General features: G+C 34.9%; 1 protein-coding gene across 4 annotated transcripts in view; it reads left to right on the top strand.

Annotated features, from left to right (window-relative positions):
* Positions 1-19,825, top strand: part of LOC149088149 (agrin-like) — a 140,753-nt gene extending 120,928 nt beyond the window's left edge. For 2 of the 4 annotated variants that reach the window (XM_089244946.1, XM_089244929.1), the window contains exons 9-27: positions 954-1,109; positions 3,183-3,275; positions 3,404-3,565; positions 4,820-4,963; positions 5,835-6,113; positions 6,242-6,412; positions 6,544-6,742; positions 8,808-9,020; positions 9,519-9,643; positions 9,789-9,896; positions 10,985-11,119; positions 11,318-11,561; positions 12,419-12,436; positions 12,912-13,023; positions 13,121-13,442; positions 16,288-16,369; positions 16,467-16,706; positions 16,825-16,928; positions 18,848-19,825. In XM_089244946.1, the coding sequence (XP_089101072.1) occupies positions 954-1,109; positions 3,183-3,275; positions 3,404-3,565; positions 4,820-4,963; positions 5,835-6,113; positions 6,242-6,412; positions 6,544-6,742; positions 8,808-9,020; positions 9,519-9,643; positions 9,789-9,896; positions 10,985-11,119; positions 11,318-11,561; positions 12,419-12,436; positions 12,912-13,023; positions 13,121-13,442; positions 16,288-16,369; positions 16,467-16,706; positions 16,825-16,928; positions 18,848-18,993 (3,053 nt within the window). In that variant the 3' untranslated portion in view covers positions 18,994-19,825. The remainder of the gene's footprint in view (positions 1-953; positions 1,110-3,182; positions 3,276-3,403; positions 3,566-4,819; positions 4,964-5,834; positions 6,114-6,241; positions 6,413-6,543; positions 6,743-8,807; positions 9,021-9,518; positions 9,644-9,788; positions 9,897-10,984; positions 11,120-11,317; positions 11,562-12,418; positions 12,437-12,911; positions 13,024-13,120; positions 13,443-16,287; positions 16,370-16,466; positions 16,707-16,824; positions 16,929-18,847) is intronic. The other 2 variants (XM_089244937.1, XM_089244954.1) reach the window with 2 other exon arrangements.
* The last annotated feature ends 1,734 nt before the right edge of the window (positions 19,826-21,559 follow it).

The following is a 21,559-nucleotide window of genomic DNA, read 5'->3' on the forward strand; positions in this document are numbered from 1 at the left end:
AAACCAATATGATATTTTCCCGAAGAGTTTACTGCGATATGTGCTATGAACCATTCGAATGCGCATATGAACCTTCAAATTGAATTTTTTTTTTTTTATATCGGTGCAAGGAACATCAAGGTGCCAAGCGGTATAATGACTTGTTATAGAGTTTGTGTTACCCAGGTTGCACCATGGAAAGGCTTATCACGTTACAATAACCTGAACCCTGGAATGGTTGATTGCACTTATTCCAGCAAATCCGTCAGAAAAGTATGATATTTGCTTTTGCAGAAGTATTGTACGCTCTCTAAAATCACCCTCTACCACCTTTGATATTGCGATTCGAACCACACATTCTATGACCAAAAATGCTTGTTTGAGATTCCCATATCATATCTAAAAGTTTGATCCATGAATTTAGAATCATCCTGCAAATAATATAGAAGAACAATAAATTTATCATTTTCTCATCCAACTCCAGGAACTTCTCTTAAGATCCCCAAGACATCCATGGTCCCGTGTTCAATAACCAGTGATCGAGACTAGGAAAAATTTAGTTTTTTGTCACTTTCTACGGCAAAGAGTTACAATGCATACCGCCAAGACAATAAAAGCTTGTTAGCATCTGACAAGTTTTTAATTGTTATTAATATTTTATTCATTTTTATAAATTCACACTCACACACACCACACATAATGTTTAGTTCTCTCCATTGCTGGATAGATCAGTACGACTCTATTTTTTTAAGTTATGTGTATACATTTCTCATGCAACATCGCGTAATAATGTCTGTGCAGAATGCATTTGGCTATCTTAAGTAAATCAAACAGAATTTTTATCCATCATTATACACATCTTTTTATAACACTTCTGACGGAAGACAAAAACAAAAAAATATATGCCTCCGTTCTGATTCTTTTCTGCTATACCTGTTTTGGCTGTGAAATATTTGTCACGATTTCTTCTCTAGCTGATGACACGGACGTGCCTTGTGACGGAGAGGTGCCACTGGTTGATCCGTTGACGGGTAAAGACTATTTCTGCGGGGAAGGCTCCGACTCGAAACGATGTCCTCCGAGCAGCTACTGTCATCGGACACTGTCTTTTGCGAAATGTTGCCGGGAGAGTAAGTTTAGACGCATTAAATGAGATTAAAAGAGAGAGATAATCACTATTACCTCAGATGTAATATTATAATAGACCATTATATACATTTAATTCCAAAATATCTCTTCTAAACTGCATAGTAAAACCTAATGCACAGTAAAAAAATATAAATAATATTCTATTTATAAGATAGTAATTCTCTCCTACATAAGTTTGAATATTTGATATGTTATAGAATGTGTATTGGCATTACTTTTGTGTGTACGTCACTATGAATGTTACTGTAAATATATTAATTTTTAACAATATTAAAAATTATTCGACATTTTAGTAGAAGTTTATGGATTACCGATATTTTCACGAAAACTTATTCAAAGTTTTGAAAATCCGCTATAAGCAAAAAAATTTAATCCGTTTCAAACGTAAAATACCGTGAAACTTCCATAGGCAGCCGCTTCTATTCCGCGGCCAACTTCCCTTTACGGCCAGTTTTTCTCTGAACGAACAATAAGTTTCATTATCGAATAGGATGGGAAAAATACACCCTTATTCCGCAACCACCTCTGCATACGGTCAACGGCCAACTTGCTCACTCCTCTTCTTCATGTTCAAAAAAAAAGTGTTTTTTTTCTCAAATCCATCAAGAGCTGGCAGATCTCCTTGTATGCTGCTGTTGTTATAGTGACAGGCTCACAACGCGAGGACCACGGTTCGAACCCCACCGTCGCCACAGTGGCGGCGAGCTAAAGTCAGTTTTCGGTGGTTCCAACTTCGGGTCGAGGCGCGAAAGCGAGTCGATATCCCCCGTTAAACATTTTTTTAGCTGATAAACAAAATTTTGTTAGATGTACGTACTTTTCCTGCAATACACTTTGGTATATTACACAAAAAATAGCGATACCGTTGATCAAGTGGTGTCAAATACCGATACTATTAGGCGTCCTCGAAATAACTAAAATGTGTGACGGGGGTTTGAAAATATATTGAAGGATATTTTTTTCGAGCGAAAAATAAAGTCCCGTTGTAGGGGTTTTGAAATCGTCTCAAAAATATCGTTAGAGAAGGGTTTATCATAGTAAAGGATATAGTTGTATCGAGAGGAGTTTTAACATTAAGCTACAGGCGATTCCTAACATGATTTGAAGAAAAAAAAACCGTTGCGGAAGGTTTTATCGTTATATAGAATAAACAGCATTGTAGCGAAGTTTCACTTAGACGTATCTGTGTTTCTTTATGTCATTGCAAATAAATTGCGCATGACATTTTCTTGTGACATTGAAAACTTCTAGTTTGACACACACACCCTATAAATATTTTTCTTCCTGTCGTATAACTTCTATTCGGCGGTCACCTCCGCAGACGGCCGCTTTTGTACCGAGCGCCGAGTGGCCATCTCAGAGGAGTTTCACTGTATACGAATAGCATGATTTCAGTGCACAAGTTTTCTATAAGAGGAATTTTACTTCCCTGGTTGCAGCGAGCTTTCGTTACTTATCACTTTAACTGGCGTAGACATTCTGATATTAATACTTGGAAAATGTTCATATTTAGTCGAACTATAAATTTTTTTTATCACGAACCGGTGAAGTTTCCTTGGCTTCGATTGTATTAATGACAGTAGTCCAACCTATTGCTGGGCACAAACTACGCTGTGATGATTGGCTGGATGATCCACTTTCGTGGCAAATAAATGCAATCAGCTGGGTGTGTGATATAAATAAGAATACAGAAAATGAAAACAGATATCTCAAAGTTTTGTTAGAGCAAAAAATTCCATTGTAGAGATAAAGTCCAGGTTATTTATGGTCATTAGCAAAAACAATAAGATTTTGGAATGCTGCTAATTTACATAAGACTTATCTGTTTGAAAATTGCATGAAGCAGAAAGACTGATGGTTTATGATGAAATATGGTCTAGTAAAATATAGTTTTGAGTCGAGTTGACCTTACACAAAATGGTCAACATATATTTCTATAAATATGAGAATTTTTGGCTTTTAAAAAGTATTTTATAGGCCATTTTGAAAAATGTGCAGTTTTGATGTTTCTCCGTCTGTTACAACGTCCGGAATTTTTCTTTCTACTCCCGCAGTGGCCCTGATCAAGACATGCGCTGATTCAACGTTCGGTTGTTGTCCAGACGGAGAAACTTCTGCACTTGGACCAGAGTTTGCGGGATGCCCAAGTAAGAATACCTGCGAAAATACAACCTAGAAAAATACATTAAATGAAAAAAAAAAAAAAAAAAAACCTTCTTGATATCATTATCCATGCTATTAAATATTCAGTTAGTAATTTGCTGTTGATTTTAAGGCCTGTGCAACTGCAATAGACTTGGATCGTACGGTTTAACGTGTGATGCTGAGACTATGCAATGTACCTGCAAACCTGGTGTAGGAGGATTGAAATGTGATCGGTGCGAACCTGGTTACTGGGGGTTACAGAAAGCGTCGGAGGCCGGAAGTGGATGCTCCAGTACGGATAAAATTTCTTACTTATTCCACTATAACCTCTATTACCATTAATATTCAGAACAAATATAAAAGACGGGTGTACACATAATAGAAGTTGAATTCCTCTTTTTTTTGCCATATTCATTCAAAAACTATTGCACTGAATCATGCCAAAGTTGAGCAACTATAAAATACATAGATGATAGTGGTGGCAAAAGATCGTTACATAAGGATTTGAAATGTACAGATGCCAAATTTTAATGACGCTTGCTTGTAGTTCTACACTTAAAGCGATATCCTCTGTCATTTCTTGGGCACAAAGTGGCGCCGTTTCTAATCATCTCGTTCGTCTGTGTCATGCTTAGGAAAATAGACCAAACTTTGTCTATTATTCGCTTCTTGACGGAAAAAAAAGAAATTCCTGTCTCAAAACAGTCTGATCTAATTACCAACTCAAAATATTTGGAGTACACATCAAAGATTTCGCAATTAATATATCTGCCGTTGTTTTATTTCTCACCTCCAAAATTCGAATGATGGACATTACATAGACAAAGAATATATATTGAAGACAATACAAAGAGAAATAAAATAAAGATTATTCTATGTCTATGGCACATTATCTCACCGGTATCAGCTTGATTTTTCTACTACACCCCAAGAAGCGAAAAACACGCGCTTTCGACGATTCAAAATGGCGTCTGTTTGAGTGCAGGAATCGAAAGACGTCGCAGTACATGCGAAAATTTACAAATACGCGTTGAAAAAAAATATGGTCGGAAAACGTGTAATAAAATCCAATTCATTATTACCTTTAGATATAGGATGAATAATACGGTTTTTTTAATTTTAAATCAAATATGAATTTTTATGATTAGGAATTTATGCGTACCAAATCATGCATATTACTAGATATCATTTGGTGTTTTAAATACAGCTAATGGTTTCTAGTTGAATGGTCATTGTCTTGGTCATTGGGTTCGGCTATCCAGTTTAACTCAAATGGCTTGTACGTTACATAGACTTGATAGCTGCCTTCATTGCGAGAACGACGCGAGTGATTTGGTACATGTGAAAACGGGGCAAGGGGATCACTGCTACCTTTTTCTGACACAAACCTGCTTCATGTAAGGTGATGGGAGTAAGCTGTTTTGCATCCTTCCGGGGTTGTGAGTAGTTCTATCTCTCTATCTAGTCTAATAGATACATTCTGTGAGGAAATTTTACTTTTTGTTTTACTAATTGCATATGATTTCTTAAACACGTGATTTAATAGCATGCAACTGCAATCTGCTGGGTTCAGTTCGAGACGATTGTGAGCAAATGACAGGTAGATGCGTCTGCAAGCAAGGTGTTCAAGGATTGAAGTGCGACGTCTGTCCTGAAGGAACGGTTCTCGGGCCAGATGGATGCAGTGATGGTAAGTCGATCTACCATCATTACAGATTCGTAAATTTAACAATTAAAAAAATACATGTTTCACAAAAAAAACAGAATTTTAAATCGGAAATTCCTCATTTATTTGTAAAAAACAAATAAAAAACATTGTCAAGCCGAGAATTTTGTATTCATTCGCAAAAATATATTTGAAATAAAAAGTTTTGCACTTATTCGCAAAAATATTTCTTCAGTAACGAATACATTACATTCACATCATATAAAATAAATTACATTCATTCGCAAAAAAAAATCATATAAAAAATTTAATTCATTCTCAAAGATATTTCCAAAGCCAAAAATCTTGCGTCCACTTTACGGAAGAAAAAAAAATCAAATCAAAATTTTCATTCAATTACAAAATATTTCTGAAATAAAAAGAAATTGCATTCATTCCAAAAAAGATTCAAATCAAAAATTTGGCATTCATCCACACAAAATTGTCAAATCAGAAAATTTTGCATTCATCCACACAAAATTGCCAAATCAAAAAATTCCAGTCATCCACACAAAATTGACAAATTTTTCCATAGTTAAATTACGAAGCCAAGTGTTAAAGTAATGTACTATTCTAGAATTGCTCAGCAAAATCATACACTATTTTTGCATTTGAAAGTGCAAATTATTAAGATTTCGCGAAAACGGGGTGAAAATCAAACTTCCTCATTTCTTCATCAAAAATGGCATATACCACATTTATTGCATGTATTTCGTAAATACCAAGCGCGCAATTACTTATCCCTAAAAACATTATATTTAGTTAAAAATCTAAACTTGGTCAGCAAAAATCTAAAACTTTTCATGAGTATAAATTTAGTGGAAATCAATTTCTCTTTTTTTTTGTATCAATTTAGTATCCATTGCTAAGCCTATTACCGGATCTTGCTTGGATTTGTCATGTTCATTCGGAGCTACATGTAAAGAGAGCATTTACGCTGATGGATTGACGTCGGCCCAGTGCGTCTGCGAAATAAGTTGCGCGTCCATCGACAAAGAAGATCCTGAAGGGCCTATATGCGGATCGGATGGGAATACCTATATGTCCGAATGCCAGATGAAGCTCTTCAGCTGCAGGTACCAGAGACGAATAACGGTTGCTGACACGGGCCCTTGCAAAAGAGGAGATCCTCAGAGTGAGTTTCATTTACATTTGACATAGTAATTTTATATAGTATATATTTATTGTGCATTTCATTCATAAAAATCCGAGATTTCCGAATAATTTGTGAATATCTAAAATGATGTATTTTCTTACGAATAGAAAATTCCGATTCGGTTCCTACTCCAAACCCGGTCCGGCGATCCACTGTCCAGAGAACAGCCGCCGCTGATCATTCAGCTGACACGAAATCTACCAGGGAAGTGATACTAGGCCAACCAGAAACATTCCATCTCACGACTAGACCTACTTTAGCAACGCCCGTTGATTTCGGTAATTTCATTCTGAATCTTACCATCCGAAATCACATTTTCATATTTCTGACGTTATTCTTCATTTATCAAACTAAGCATCATGTCTACTGTTGAAAAGACACCAGAGATATTTTTCATCCTCAATTTTAGGTCATCTCGTTTACACGCCTGCATTTTTTGGTCGATCCTACATGGAGTTACCGAGACTACAAGCTTATACGAGGCTATCCCTAGAGCTAGAATTCCAGACATTCAGACATGAAGGAATACTTCTTTACAATGGCCAAACCACAACTGGTACAGGCGATTTCATCTCGTTAGCAATAAGAGAAGGTTTCGTGGAATTCAGGTAGGGTTTCTGTTTACTTCCCCATGAAGATAGATCAAATATAAATTAAGAAAATTCATGAAATAACCATACGAGATTCTTTTGATCAAATTGTCGAGTTAAAGCCATATACTATCACGTCAATAAAATTTGAAATGCACTATTATATTCTATTATATAAATTCATGTATAAAATAATTGAAGGAAAGAAGTGGTAATCACCGTAAGTGTCAAAAGTGAAAATGGCAAATCGCGAAAAACTGTTTTTTAGAACGTAGGGACCTCTTTACATGACATTACATGAACATTTGCGACCTCTTTACATCCTATTTTGAACCACTAAAGCCCCGTTCACATGGGAACTAGAAAAAGCGGGTTCAAAAAACCCGCTTCAAAGATTTTCACCAATAACTGCTCTTCATTTCTGTCCTTACGAAGGAAAAAAAGTCGTGAAAAGCGGGTGCTAGACACCGCTAGACACCCAATGCTACCGCAATATTTGCACATGTGAACGGGGGGCTTTAGAAGACTACCAGAAAATTTTCACGTCGACAACAACATTATATAGATCATTGCTCACTTGACACTTTAACGTGACAGCAGACGGTGTTTTATTTTTTTTAATACTTACAAGGTTACCATTTTTATCCTTCAATTATATGTATAATAAATTTATTGCTTTTTTTCAACCAGTGACTCGCGCAGTACAGTGGTACGCGCACACGTTTGGGTTACATGATATGCGGTTCAGGAGTTCAAAAAAAATATATTTGGCGATGTTAGAAAAACCAATAAACTTGCGACAAATGCTGAATGTCAGTTAGGTGAAATATACCTAAGCTCGAATTCTCGGACTTCGCCATGTTGAGCGATTTCCAGCAACCTGGAAAGTCAGAGAAATAAAAATTGTCAAGGGAAATGTTAATGATTTTGTCAAAGTCAGGGAATTTCACAAATATTCGATACAAAATTATTGAAGGAGAAAAACACTAAAACCCGAAAATTTTTTTTTTTTTGAAATTTAGCGTTTCGAATTTAACTTTTCTTCAACAGTTTTAGGTAAAGGAAAGTCAGGGGAACTTTCGAGTTGTGGTCGAAGAACATTTCTTTGAACCCTGAATGAGGTACACAAGTCGCATAAGAAATTCTGGTATTATTAAAAGATTAAAATGCTAGAAACCACTTGCATAAGAGATGGGGTATAAATCGTTGAAGTAGAGACTTTTAGCAACAAATATGGAGCGGGTGCAGTTGAACTAGCAGCGATAAATATCAAAAATTGTATTATTGTAGACATCTAAGAAATGAAAGAAAAAAGACTAGAGGAACAGGTTACCATTCTTTCTCCCTCTCCCCCCTTTCCAATTGTATGTAATACAATTTTTCTTTACCAGTCAAATCGTGGCGAGGGAGAAAAGAACAAAATTTATTGCTGAGGTGAAGGAAAAGCAAAAATTTTCATTTATACACCAACCACACACACATCAATCGATGAAGATTTTAAGAAGGAGGTGGAGAGAGTGCGAACGTATTCCTTCCACATACATTGGATGAGATTTGAGGTTAAGTTTTCAATCGAAGTCAGTGATTTCCAGTCTGTGGTGAGAATATTCCCGGGGATACATGACTGGTCATCAAGATATGAGAACAAAAAAAATGTAGTAACATAAACACACACACACACAAAGGAAAATAGTAATAATTCTTCAGTCATTTGGAAAATTTTAGAAATACAAGGCCACAACAGGCAAAATGCCCAACGAGGTGGCTGAGAAAACGATGCCCATAGTAAATATGGATATCATACATTTCAAAAATACAGTAGCCCAATTAAAAATGCTATTACAAACAATATATATACATGATAAAATATTATACAATGCCAAGGAGGTACGCAAGTCATGTACGTATTTCTTCTGCATACTTAAAATGTGAAATGTTGGAAATCATTTCTTGAAATAAAATTGGCATATAACAAATACAAACTCAGGACATACAATGACTTTCTTATCGAATTTTCCTATGTAATACAAATATAGGTTTTGCATTGAGAGATTTTATGACGTTCATTCAATTATTCACTCAGGTACAATCTCGGCAACGGACCAGTTGTTCTTCGATCTCCGCACAAACTCCACCTTGGAAAGTACCACCGACTCGTAGCAAAGAGGTACTTGAGGGAAGGTCTTTTAACTCTTGATGGGAAGCAAGATGTCGCCGGAAGAAGTCAAGGATCGTTGAAGTCTCTCGATCTCGCAGAGAACCTATTCCTAGGATATGTTCCTACCGAGCGCAAAGGGTACTCACACATGAATACATATTTTCAAATACTTTAAAGACATTCGTAATCATCTCATTATTCTGAAGGTTATTGAAAATAACAAATAGTGAATGGGATTCTGTAGGGTTCTTTATATGTTAGTAATGGATATTTTTTAGATTTACAATACAAATACCATTGAATATTTTGTGTAATAAGAATTACTAACTAAACTTGAACAAATTACTTCCGACTGAAGGTAAACACATTCCAGCCATTCATCAAAAGAATTCCGTAAGCACGTATTTCCAAAAACCTACCATCATTAAACTGAGAATATTTTGCTGGAGGTTAACGCGTTGATTAACAACGTTCACCCGTTTCCTAATACGTATCTGAATAGCATCCAAAAATCGCTCACGGAATAATTTTCGCTGAAGATAATTACTTAATGAGATTGATGGAGTATCCGAGTTGTTTGCTCTTGTATGTAGATATACCTATGATGTATTTAATTACCTTCGTTTGTGAGTGTAGAATCTTCGAGAACATCGCTGTCAGCACGGGCATGGTTGGATGCATACGGAGACTGAAGATCGGAAAGAAAGAGATTGACCTGAGATTCCCGCTTTCTAAAGATATCATTAGAGCGAGGAATATTAGTAAGAGGATTTTCTAATTGATGATGCAAATACCTCACGAGATAAATTCAATCCGTCGCCATGTTTAGTTTCATGTATACAAGTGCATTCTACATACTTAATATACACGTATATGTATATATTCCTAAATATGTTCATATTTTAGGGGAATGTGGCAAGAGCCCTTGCAGTGCTATGCCCTGCCAAAATAATGGTATATGTGAACCACTGGAAGGAAACGATTACCACTGCGTTTGTTCACCAAAGTACTCAGGTATTCAAAGTACTCTAAAATATTTCAGATTCTATTATTACCGACCGGAGTGTTTCAGAAAGGAATGAATAATTTTGAAATGACATATAATTTGAAAACCTTGGAAGATGAAACATGTGGCACGTCTAAAATTTTAAATAATCCGGTTTGTAAATTGTGTTGCAATTTATACTAGTAGATGGCACTACGGTATAGTTTGCATTTTAAAGTCATTGTTCACAGTAAAACTCCTCAAACGGTGCATCAGCTTCACTTCTTCATATGAAAGCCATACGCATCCATTTCAGCGTAGTCATTACACGAAAGTGGCTTTATTATTATTTCCACTACTTGCTTGTGCGATGTAATTTGATCATGTTTGTCACACTACGGTCATTTTGTGCACACGAGAGATAATTAGAACAGGAATTACAATTTCTTTGCCGATTCCGAAAGGCAGCGTTCTTTTTTCTTACTGCTCACCGGGGGGGGGGGGGGGGGGGGTTAGTGCGCTAATCCCTTAGTGTGGGCTCTCTGCGGTAGATTTTTTGTGGTCATGTTACAACTACAAGGCTGCAACTGGCAAAATGCCCATAACAAATAGGGATGCTATATATTTATGAAATACAGCAACCCAATTAAAAATGCAATTACGATGTAAACTTTTTGTTAATGCCCTCTAAGGGCAAATGTTACAATGCCGTGCTAGGAACGGGCAAGTCAATTTCGGGAAGTGGCTGATGCCCGTGTCGCCCACGGGCTAGTGAGGCAAGTGGTTAAAGATCTCCCATCTTATTTTGTTTCAACAAGGGACATTCCGGATTGGAAAATCATCGAGTAATGAATGCGAAGTTGCATTGAGCACTCCATCTAGGAAATGCATATACTAGGGGGTCAATTAGATAACATCCCATAGTTTTGTAATATTGATCAATGATCATTTTATAACGTGTAACAGACAGGTGGAATAACGAAAAAATGTAGTGAATGAACATTTTTTTTGTACAAATGGTGCGCACATTATTGTAGATGATAAATACTATCAAGTACGCATTTCCTTTGGTATCTTATTGTCGTAATAATGAACGTCTATTATTTATGAACGACAGGTAAACTCTGTGATACTTTACGGGACCCCTGTATGAACAGCACCTGCTCTTTGGGTTCTACATGCGTTACGCACGATCTGCATGGATTCATATGCCTGTGCCCTCCTGAGAAGACCGGAAAGTTTTGTGAGAAAAGTACGCATTCTCTTTCTATAACTAAATTTCTACACTACAATTTTAAAAACAATATTAGTTTATAAATAGACAAAATATACAAAAAAGCATATTTCGAATCAAAATTTCAAACCCTTTTTGAATTATATAGAGAAGAAACGGGAAATTACGATTGATGATCAATGGGAATAATAATAAAATGCATTTTATATGATCCAGGTATGGAGATAGAAGAGACATTCATCCCTAACTTCGATGGACAGTCCTATTTGGAGTTACCCACTTTGACAAACGTGCGACACGCTTTCAACATTGAGGTATGGTTCTTGTCGAAGTCACCTGACGGAACGCTGTTATACAACGGCCAGAAAAGCACGGGTAAAGGGGATTTTGTTGCGATCACCCTAGAAGCGAGTCACGTGTTTTTTCGTTTCGATCTTGGGACGTCGTTGCCTACGGTATCGTAAGTATTTAGTTATTTGCTTTCTACATATAGAAAAATCATATTTCTTATTTTCCAAAACCACAATTAACTTGATTCTCATCAAATTATTCTAAATAATAAATCTATAGTAAAATGTATAGGAAATAGCTGTTTTATTAGCCATTGATCTATCTTGGACGAGTTGTATTCAAACTTTTTAGTACTTGCTAACAGATAAAAATAGGAGAAAAAAATTTGCGGGGAAGAGAAGCGAACCGTCTCTGACTTTCCCCCCCCCCCAATACTAATACCATTATAAATGCGAGTTGAGCAGTTGTTGACACTGCTGCCATCTATCAAATGAAACAAAAACTATCTTATAATCATTCAATCGAAATTGGTTTTCCGTTGAAAATCGATGTTCAGCATCAAAATGTATTATATAAAATATATGTAGTATATAATATCGAAAATATTTTATTTTCATCCTGCAAATGTGTTCAAATTTTATGTTTCATAATACCGGTTACTACGTGTTTTATGTTCGCCGTAAAATTTCATCTATTGCTTTTCCTTTGCTGAATATGACCAAGAGATATTGGGGGGAAATTGGATATGGAGGCAGGAAATGTAGTCAGCTACAGTGTGTATGTGTGTGCACCTGTACGTTACAATTTTACTTCAAACTCGTATACTTTTTATACAGATGGTATGCTCACTTGAAACGTCGTTAGGATGTTGATGTTGACAGCTGCAGATCTTATTTTGTATAAAGGGAATATTTGAGAGTATATCCTAGTATATGCATAGATACTGACAATGAATTTCGAGTAGATTGATAATCATATTCATAATATTAATTTATTTTCCCTCACCATTGCTTCATGGATGTTTAGTGGAGTAGTGGTAATAAAGTGAGTATCTTCTAATATATATACATACACATACATATATATTAGATTCAAATTCCCTGTCATGAAAAAAAAAGAACAACTTTTTTAATTTTACTTCATATAGATTTGAAAAAATACTGATTTTATAAAATTTTATAAACAAAGGCCTAAATCATTTCTGCTCTGTAAATATTAGGCTTACTTCTGGAAAAATGTAAGAGCATGAAAGTAATTTCGTAAACTTGATTATAAGCTCATATTTTTATTACCAAATTTTCCAGTATCTATGTACTGATAATGTATAATGTTGGGCCTTATACGGCAACAGTTCTACTATTGCTATTCGGTTGTATCGTTTGGAAAAACTACGCGAATTAGGCCTACATAACTGACATTATTTATTCCATCTAAGTACAACTGACCATGAAATAGTCAGCAAAAATTTTGAAAATAATTGGAAAGAAAGGGAATGAGTTTTTTTCTTCTGATATTGTAGAAGCGAAGAGCCTGTAACTTTGAACGAATGGCACGTTGTAAAAGCTTCAAGACTCTGGAAAAACGGGACATTGCAAATAGATGATGGGGAAACAGCATCAAGTCAAACAGCAGTATGTTATATATTTGTTAATTTTATCATGTATATACAAAATATTTCAATAACCCGATTAAAATTCGACGATAAAAAAAAATTATAATTTTTCTTAGACGTCCCTGACGGAGTTAAACCTTGAGCAGAGCCTGTACATAGGAGGAGTGCCTAACGTGGATAAAGTGAATCCAGAATCGGGCATAAAGGCGGGACTTGACGGTGCGATCCAAAGGGTCGCGGTGAACGGTGAAGTTTGGGATGATCTGATCTCGATAGCAACGTGGTCTCATGACATCCGTCGATATCGGGGCCCCCCTTGCGGGGGCCCCAGAGATGAAGTCCAACTTCAGTGCCTTAACGCAGGTGTTTGTGTTCCTCGATTGAACAAAGCAACGTGTAGGTGTCCTTTGCATTTCATGGGCCACAGATGCGAAAAACGTAAGTTCAAGATTTTCTCATTGGTAGGCACAAATGCATATGAATTTAAATCGTATAAAAACATCGAGATTCTATCAAATGTATAATATCGCAACCCTTAATTTATAAAGTGAAATTTTTATTACATAATATTTTTCCAGTTAAATTTATAACCACAGTTTTAATCCTGCATACACAAAATTAAACTTTAATTACTGATAAAATTTGATTCAGCATTTCTGACATGTATATACAGTAGGAACATCACTGAAATGAATGTAGTATAATCTCATATGAATCTCGTTCAGTTTCATAGATATTGTTGATATTCAGATTCGAGACATTTGAAAAGAATTACGGTTTATTTGAAATCTAGAAATGTCTGAAGTATTTGATGTCAAGTTCTTTGAATGAGATTTTAACAAAAGTAATGCTTACGAATTTCTAATACAGTACTTCATAGAAATTACCAAATTCAAAAAGAAAAGGAAAAACGAAACTTAAAAGGGGGGGGGGGATTTTATGAAACTCAAAAAAGGGGAAAAAGTTACGGAACGTGAAAAAAATAAAATTATGATATTTGAACTTTATTCCTTAATAAAGTTAAGAAATCTAAAACTATGGAATAGTTATGATATTATAAAATTGCAAGAATGTAATTTTAAATATGGAAATATGTCATGGAATTTCAAAAAAATGCGAAGATAATGAAAGTAAAACAAGAAAAATTATGAAACTGAAAATGAGAAAATTATGAAACTGAAAATGGGAAAATTATGGAAATAAAAATGAAAAAGTTGATAAATTAAAAATGCAAAAAAAAACATGATCATAAAATGTAAAAATATAAGAAGTTTTAAATCAACCAAAAAAAAATTTTCATTTCTTAATCTAGCATCATATTGACACAATATCCACGTATAAAAATATTAATTTTATCATAAATATGAATTCATTTCCAATAAAGTCGATTGATTTGCGATACTAGTTAAAGAAAAACAATCTAAACTAACGTCCAATATACTTTGAAACTTCTCAAGTATGATATTTAAGTAACCAACTAGCAATGATGTATGAAATTTGTGGGGAACCTATATGATTTGGAAGAGCGGTAAAAAAAGGGTGGTATTCAAAATTTTCAAAGGACATCGTTTTTTGCATTAAAAAAAAAGTATTCTAAACATAAATGTCTCGAAAAAAATTCCCAATTACTAAAATTATTCTAATCAAATAACTCATGTATTCATATCTTAATATCACACGTATATTCTATTTATTCGTAATCATTAAAAGTTACTTCCTAGTATATTTTGTGGAGAAACCAACTCTTAACGAAACACTGAAATTCCATCAAGCAGAAGCAAAAAAACAAGACTCGACTCGAACAACACGTAATTTCTTGGGGAATTGCTTGATAGTCATCTTGTTACAGCAGCGTCAGCTTAAAAGTGACGCATCATTCTCCGGTGCTCCTCTTTTAATACTAAAGAAAGTAAGGAAAAAACGGAATAAGGAAAGGGGAATAGATAAGGTACGTAGGATATTCCAGAAAGACAAAACAGCATGGAAACATGTTCCACGGTAGGCTTTTCGCAATTACTTCCTCAGTATTTCTCTGCGAACAAGTACTTCGTTAATGAAAAACGAAATTTCTAATTATTTCCGGTCAAATTAAGCAGAAGAGGTTTCACCTGCAGCGTAACAGGCGCAACATGATTCTCAATAGCAGATGGTTCAAGTAGATGTAAATTGAAACGAAGAATGTTTTTTTTTTTTCATCTTATTTTATTACTGATTAGTTTGGTGACGAGCATTGTATTGTTAGTTAGGCCTAATATAATTTTACTTAGAATTGGCGAATGTTTTTTAGAAGAATTGAGTGTTGTGTATATATCAATTAATGCTCTCTTCAAAAAAAATTATAGGTGTTCATCGGATAGTATTCAGTGCGCATTTCTGAATTTCAGGAGGGTTACTCTAATGACTAAATTCTCACAAGAGTTGCTGATGTTGGTAAAATATCGTACTTTGACACTAAAGGCAGAAACGTTCATAATTTCTCGAACCAGTATGCGTCTTTATCAAAGTAGAAATGGAGCTGTCATATGGTTTTTCAGACACTTTTTTGAGGAGAAATTCATGGGTTTATTTGCCCGGACTATATGAAGGGTGTTCCAGTATTTACCCAACGAAATAGTTTCCTTCCTGGAGACATGTAGATGAACATTATCATGCTGAAGGATAACACTCGCACTCAATATTCCAGAATGTTTGGATGGCTTTATCTAGAGATCTAGACGTTCCAACACTACGTCCACGACAGTTGGTAGTGGTTTCACATTCAAATGAATCGATCATCAGAGGGCTTCGGCCATAAAATAAAATGACTAATCTAAAATAATACTACTCAGTCTCTGTAAATAATTTTCTGATAAATTTCCAACGAATACTTGCATAAGGGAAAATGATACGTCGTAGGCGAATTGAAATATCCGGCATATTGGATAGAGCCTGGTCATTTTATTGAAGTTTGGCAATTGGTATTGCGAAACACTGCATTTGGTTTTAAATAGGTAGTGTATTGTTTATGCAAAAATCACATTTGGACACGTTGCATAGAAATCAGTAATCCATAACCATTATTGTTATTTTTCACAGATTTTTTCAGACACATTGAAATGTTTCTAAAAGTTCTCTAATTATGTATCTAGTAGTGGAAGAGAAAAAATCCCATAAAATCTAAGAAATTTCTTATAACGAAGGGCTGACTTTGATGTACTATGTTTTGTCATTCTGATATAGTAAATTGAAAATTTTTCAGCAAAAACCTGTGACACGTCTTTTTACTATGTTTATGCATTCACAGGAGTAACTAAAGAAGATCTCGAAAAGCCGGTGTCATTCGATGGCGATACGCACTTTAGTATATCGAACAACCGAGAAACAACGTAAGGCCATTAAAAACATTACCTTTGGCAATTATCTACATCTTCGATGCAAATTCAATCCCATGTCTCTAATGGTCTTCTCGTGTTTCAATTCCAGATCTGAGGGGCAGCGGGAATCGAATGTTGAAGTTACTTTCCGAACCTTACATTCCAGCGGTCTGTTGATTTGGACGCACGGAGGCTCAACCACCAGGACAGGGGACTACTTGGCACTGGCGATAGTCGAAGGCCGAATACAACTGAGTTTTAATTTAGGGAAGCAGACCGATCATTCGCTGCAAGTGACTAGTGAATTGCGTGTGGATGATGGCAAATGGCACACCGCATTTGTTGAAAGGTACATTACAAAATTTTGAATAATGTATTTAAAAAAAAGCTGAAAAAACAACACACCATGCCATCGAGGTGTCACAATTTTTTAAGTAATAAGTACAATCCTTCTTATCTTTTTTTAGAAACATGAGACTTGGAACGCTAGTAGTCGATAACAGTAACCCAGTCAGCAACATGTCCGACCCTGGTGCCACTGAACTGAATACTGATGGTGTTTTCTGGATAGGTATTCTTCAATTTTCAACATGATAGTCTCCATCAATAGTGTTGTTGAAAAACGTTCCCTGCAGATTTGTTGCCAAAATATTCGCTAAAGTGTTGTTAAATGAAATCTAAAAATATCCTGTCTATACAAGGTGTTGCCTTGAAGTGAGACAAACTAAGGGGGTGATAATATTCATGAGTAAAAAGGAACAAAAATCACCATAGAACATTATAACGCAAATCATGTTTAGTCTGTGAAAATCACAAAAGTACTTATAAAAGGTGTGACGTCGAGTGAGACAAAAATGTTAATAATAAGTAGAAAAATCATTCATTTGACAGCATGTATGATTACAACACAGCCTGCGTGGTGTACAAAGTAAAGTACAATATCAAGTACAAAAAAGTAAAATAAATAAGTACAAAAAAGTAAAATAAATAAGTACAAAAACCATTTACTTGACACCATGATTACAATACAGCCTGTGCAGTACAGTTCAATGTCAGAAAGTAGACGAAGAGAAATGGTTACAGTTGTTCGGAGTTGGGGCCGCAAAGGTCATTGCACAGTCAACAGCAACGGAGTAACGATTGTTGGACGCGGTCAAAGATACCGAGTGTAAAGACAGCCTCTCGATTACTATTTTTGCGGTTTTCACCTACTAAATGTGTTTTGCGATACCACGTTATATGGCAATTTTTGTTTCTTTTGATGGCTGATATCACCCGCTCTGAGTTCGTTGCCACTTCAAGACAATGCAACGAACATAATTTTTTTTTTAAATTCTCCCTATTATATTGTAGATAGAATTTCTTGTGAATAGTGTTGTGAACGGAATATTCACTGTGATTTAGCAGAACAGTGAGTATAATTTAACATATAATCAACACAAATACTGAGATCGTTAATCAATAGAATATTCCTTGAGAGGAATATTTCCTACTGCGGTGTTAGAAGAAAATTCTCTGAAGTGTTGTAAGCAAAATATTCAATTATTCCACGCAGTGTTATCAAGTTCAAAGTATCCAAATATTCACCGCAGTGTGAGATTTATAATCAACAGATTGTAGTCAGAGTTTTCTTATCAATAGAATACTCTCAGTAGTGTTGTCAGAAGATATTCTTTGCAGTGTTGTATCATCTGCATTGTTGACAGTAGAATTTTTTCTGCACTGTGCTAGAAGAAAATTATATGCGGTGTTATAAGATATTCCCCGCATTATTGTTAGATATTCTTTGCAGTGCTGTTAGATATTTTCTGCAGTGTTAGAAGACGTTTTTCGTTGTATTGTACAGGGTGTTCCAGAAAGAATCACCCGATTTGAAATGCGTATATTACGAAAAATATGCAACACATAGACACTTAAAATTAATTTTATAGTACATGGTTAATCATAATTTTTTTTTACAAACCAAATTAAAGGTGCTCGAAATATCTATTTTGGGTGCACGGTATATGTCTATACGGTAGCACAGACATATACCTATACGTATTCGATCAAAACGGATTAAAAGCTGAATAGTTATGATTTTTTTAAATCAAACGAATATTCTTTAAACACCCTGTATTATCTGCATTGTTGATATTGTCGAATCCCCTCTGCATTTTTGGTAGTAGAATCTTCTCAGCAGTGCTAGATTTATAACTACATAGTAGAAGCAAGAAAAGCATCAGTCAACAGAACACTATAAGCAGTGTTGTTAAAAAATATTCTCTGCAGTGAATTCATACAATACTTGTTTTCTTCATTTTCTAGAAACATTTGCTCAAAGATATTGAAAAAAAAAGTACCTTTGCATATGAGATCCCAACAAATATTCAAATATTACTGCCCAAAAATGAAATGTAATGAATAAAGTAAAATGGATTTCACATTCTTCTATATTATTAAATCCTTTATACTCAATAATTTACGTACTCATTTTTATTTTCAATCTAGGTGGCTGCCCGAACATTCCAATAGGTTTCCACACCGGCTACCGAGAGGGTTTCATGGGATGCATCGAGCGAGTCGTCATAGACGGAGACCCTCTACATCTTGTTCTACACGGATCGGGGAACATCGCTTTCTGTGAAGCATCTTGAGTCTTTTAAATCGGAATACCCCACATTATAAAAATCAGAGCTATGGTCAACACCCGCGTGACACAAACCCACCTGATCACAAACGGTGCCGTTTAGAGCATTCTCACAAAAGAATCTCAAACTAAATCACAAGTTGGACGGACACACACACTTTCGAACATTATCCGGACATTGGATATCCAACGGAGTACCCTCGCCGTTATAGTTCAAATTAAAAGACGATGTGTTACCATATAGTGTCAATGCGGTAGCAAATATAGACATTCATAAAGATAATTCATTTTTTTATTGTTTATTTTGAGTAAAATTAAATCCAGGAAAAAAAATTCATCACGACAGATTCCAATAAGAAAATGATAAGCCACAAAATGTAAATATGCGAGATCTTTATGATTGATGTTTATTGATTTGATTGTATATAAATCTACATATAATTAATTAAAAGAGCGAGGAAATTATTAATAATTTTTATTGATTTTTTTTTACCTTTAATGAAAAGAGGGTTGATCAAATGTCCAGACGGCCTGAGCAATCATAGATTGACCCCCCCCCCCCATACTTTGTTGTAAGAGTACGATTATAAAGTATATATAATAATTATAAATAGTGGACATTATACACCGTAAAATATATGTATTCTTTGCGTTTATATCGCGGGAATGTTAAGAATGGAAAAGTTTGAGTTGAATGTAATTACATCTTGGATACTGCTGATGTTGTACATCAAACGATTTTCGGTTTGAGGCAGCTGTAATCAGTGCTCAATTCACCTATTATTGCGTGAAGCTTTGGTTTTTGTACAGATATTGTGAAATAAAGCCGAGTTTGTTAATTTCTGCGTGTCTTTACTTTCACTGCTTTCATCGTGCTTGTGCAGGATGTCAGAAAAAATGATTATATATGTCATAAATCCGGTTATTATGCATGATGAACCGGAATATTTCTGTTTAGATAGCATATTAGATACGGTACTATATTAAAGTTACTATGAATAATCACTGACCATTTGGTAAGGTTGATGAATTACCATAAATTTATCACTTTATTGATGATTATGCATAATATCCAAGATTCGTTTGTAAACATGATAAATCGTGCTAAAATTGTCACATTTCCGGTAGTAATATTTAAATGCATAATTGCCATTTTGTATCTGTAAATATGATACGTCGGTTTCACTGTCGTGACAATATGAATTACTAAGATGGCCACCACACTTGCGAGTCAGAGTCTGAGTAGAATATAACGAACTCTGATATTCAACAAATTCTCTCTATTTAATTAGGTTTAATAGTCCTATTTAACAAATTTTACGATCGTACCCCGATATAACGGTATCCCAAACACATTTTTTAGTTTAACGAATTTTCAATCATGAAATCCATTAAATGTCAGTGCGCTGTGTGGGGTTCCGGCTATATTTATCATACATACCAGACTAGTAAACAGTTTATAAGGTTTTCGTGGCCATAAAAATAGACTATTCGGGCTTGAAGACCGTCGTCTATGTTTGAGTTTTTCCCTCAACGTTTCTCCAACACAAGTGGTTGCATCTTCAGGGGAAATTGTATGTGACCGTTGTTCCAGTAATGCAATTTCATCTGAAGATGCCAACCACTAGTATTAGAGAAACGTTAAGGAAAAACTCAAATAGACGACGGTCATATATAGCGGCATAATCAGCGGTAAACGCGAGAAATTTCAAGTATTTATCAAATTTACCAGGAACGCTTGGGTATTATGTAATTTCTAATCACCGATATAAGCGATATTTTGTTTAGTATCTAATCAAATTTACCAACGACACTTTAAAAGTAGCATCATCGAACTTAAAGGTGATAGTTTTATTAAACCTTTCGTTTCAAAATTCAATGAGAAATCCGAAAAACGGTGGGAATTTAGTAAAGAACAGCGTTGAGACGGTTTATCTGCATTTAACGCTGGTTTTTTTCCCCCAAAATTTGCTTTGTTTTTCGAATTCCAATGTTTCAGTCAATATTGCACTTAGAAACGTGGATTTTTTTGTTGTTGGCATCAGCACAGACAGGGCAACAACCTTTTAATTGGGTTTTGGGGATACGGGGACTGTATGAGAAGTTATTTTTTAAATTTAATAACTATACAATCTCTTGAAACAGGAATGACACATCTGAGTACAACACGTTATTGGAAAACATTTTCTAATTTGAAGTTTACCTCTATGATCAACAGTTTGCCAGTAAAGTTCCATATTCCCCCTTTTGCTCTGCCCCTGTATAATAAAAAAATGAATTTTTTCCGTAATGTAAGACGTCATCAATTTTCATTTATTTTGAAATTTATTAACATGATGAAATAGCACATGATACTAAAACAAATTCATCAAGAGATCCCGTGGATCTGTACTGATGAACGCGAAGTATCGATGAGTAATTACAATACAATTTCAAGTACAGAACAAACATAAACAAAAAAAAAAGAGAGGGGAAAAAAATTTTGATAATTATATGGAAATAATTCTGCATCTGTGAGCAATTATACAATTAGAATACAATACAATTCTGGAATTATATATCTTATCAATTAT

This window comes from Pholcus phalangioides, unplaced genomic scaffold, assembly GCF_987345545.1.
Source record: "Pholcus phalangioides strain wild (caught in Gottingen) unplaced genomic scaffold, Ppha-v1.0 ptg000003l_1, whole genome shotgun sequence".
Taxonomy (NCBI): domain Eukaryota; kingdom Metazoa; phylum Arthropoda; class Arachnida; order Araneae; family Pholcidae; genus Pholcus; species Pholcus phalangioides.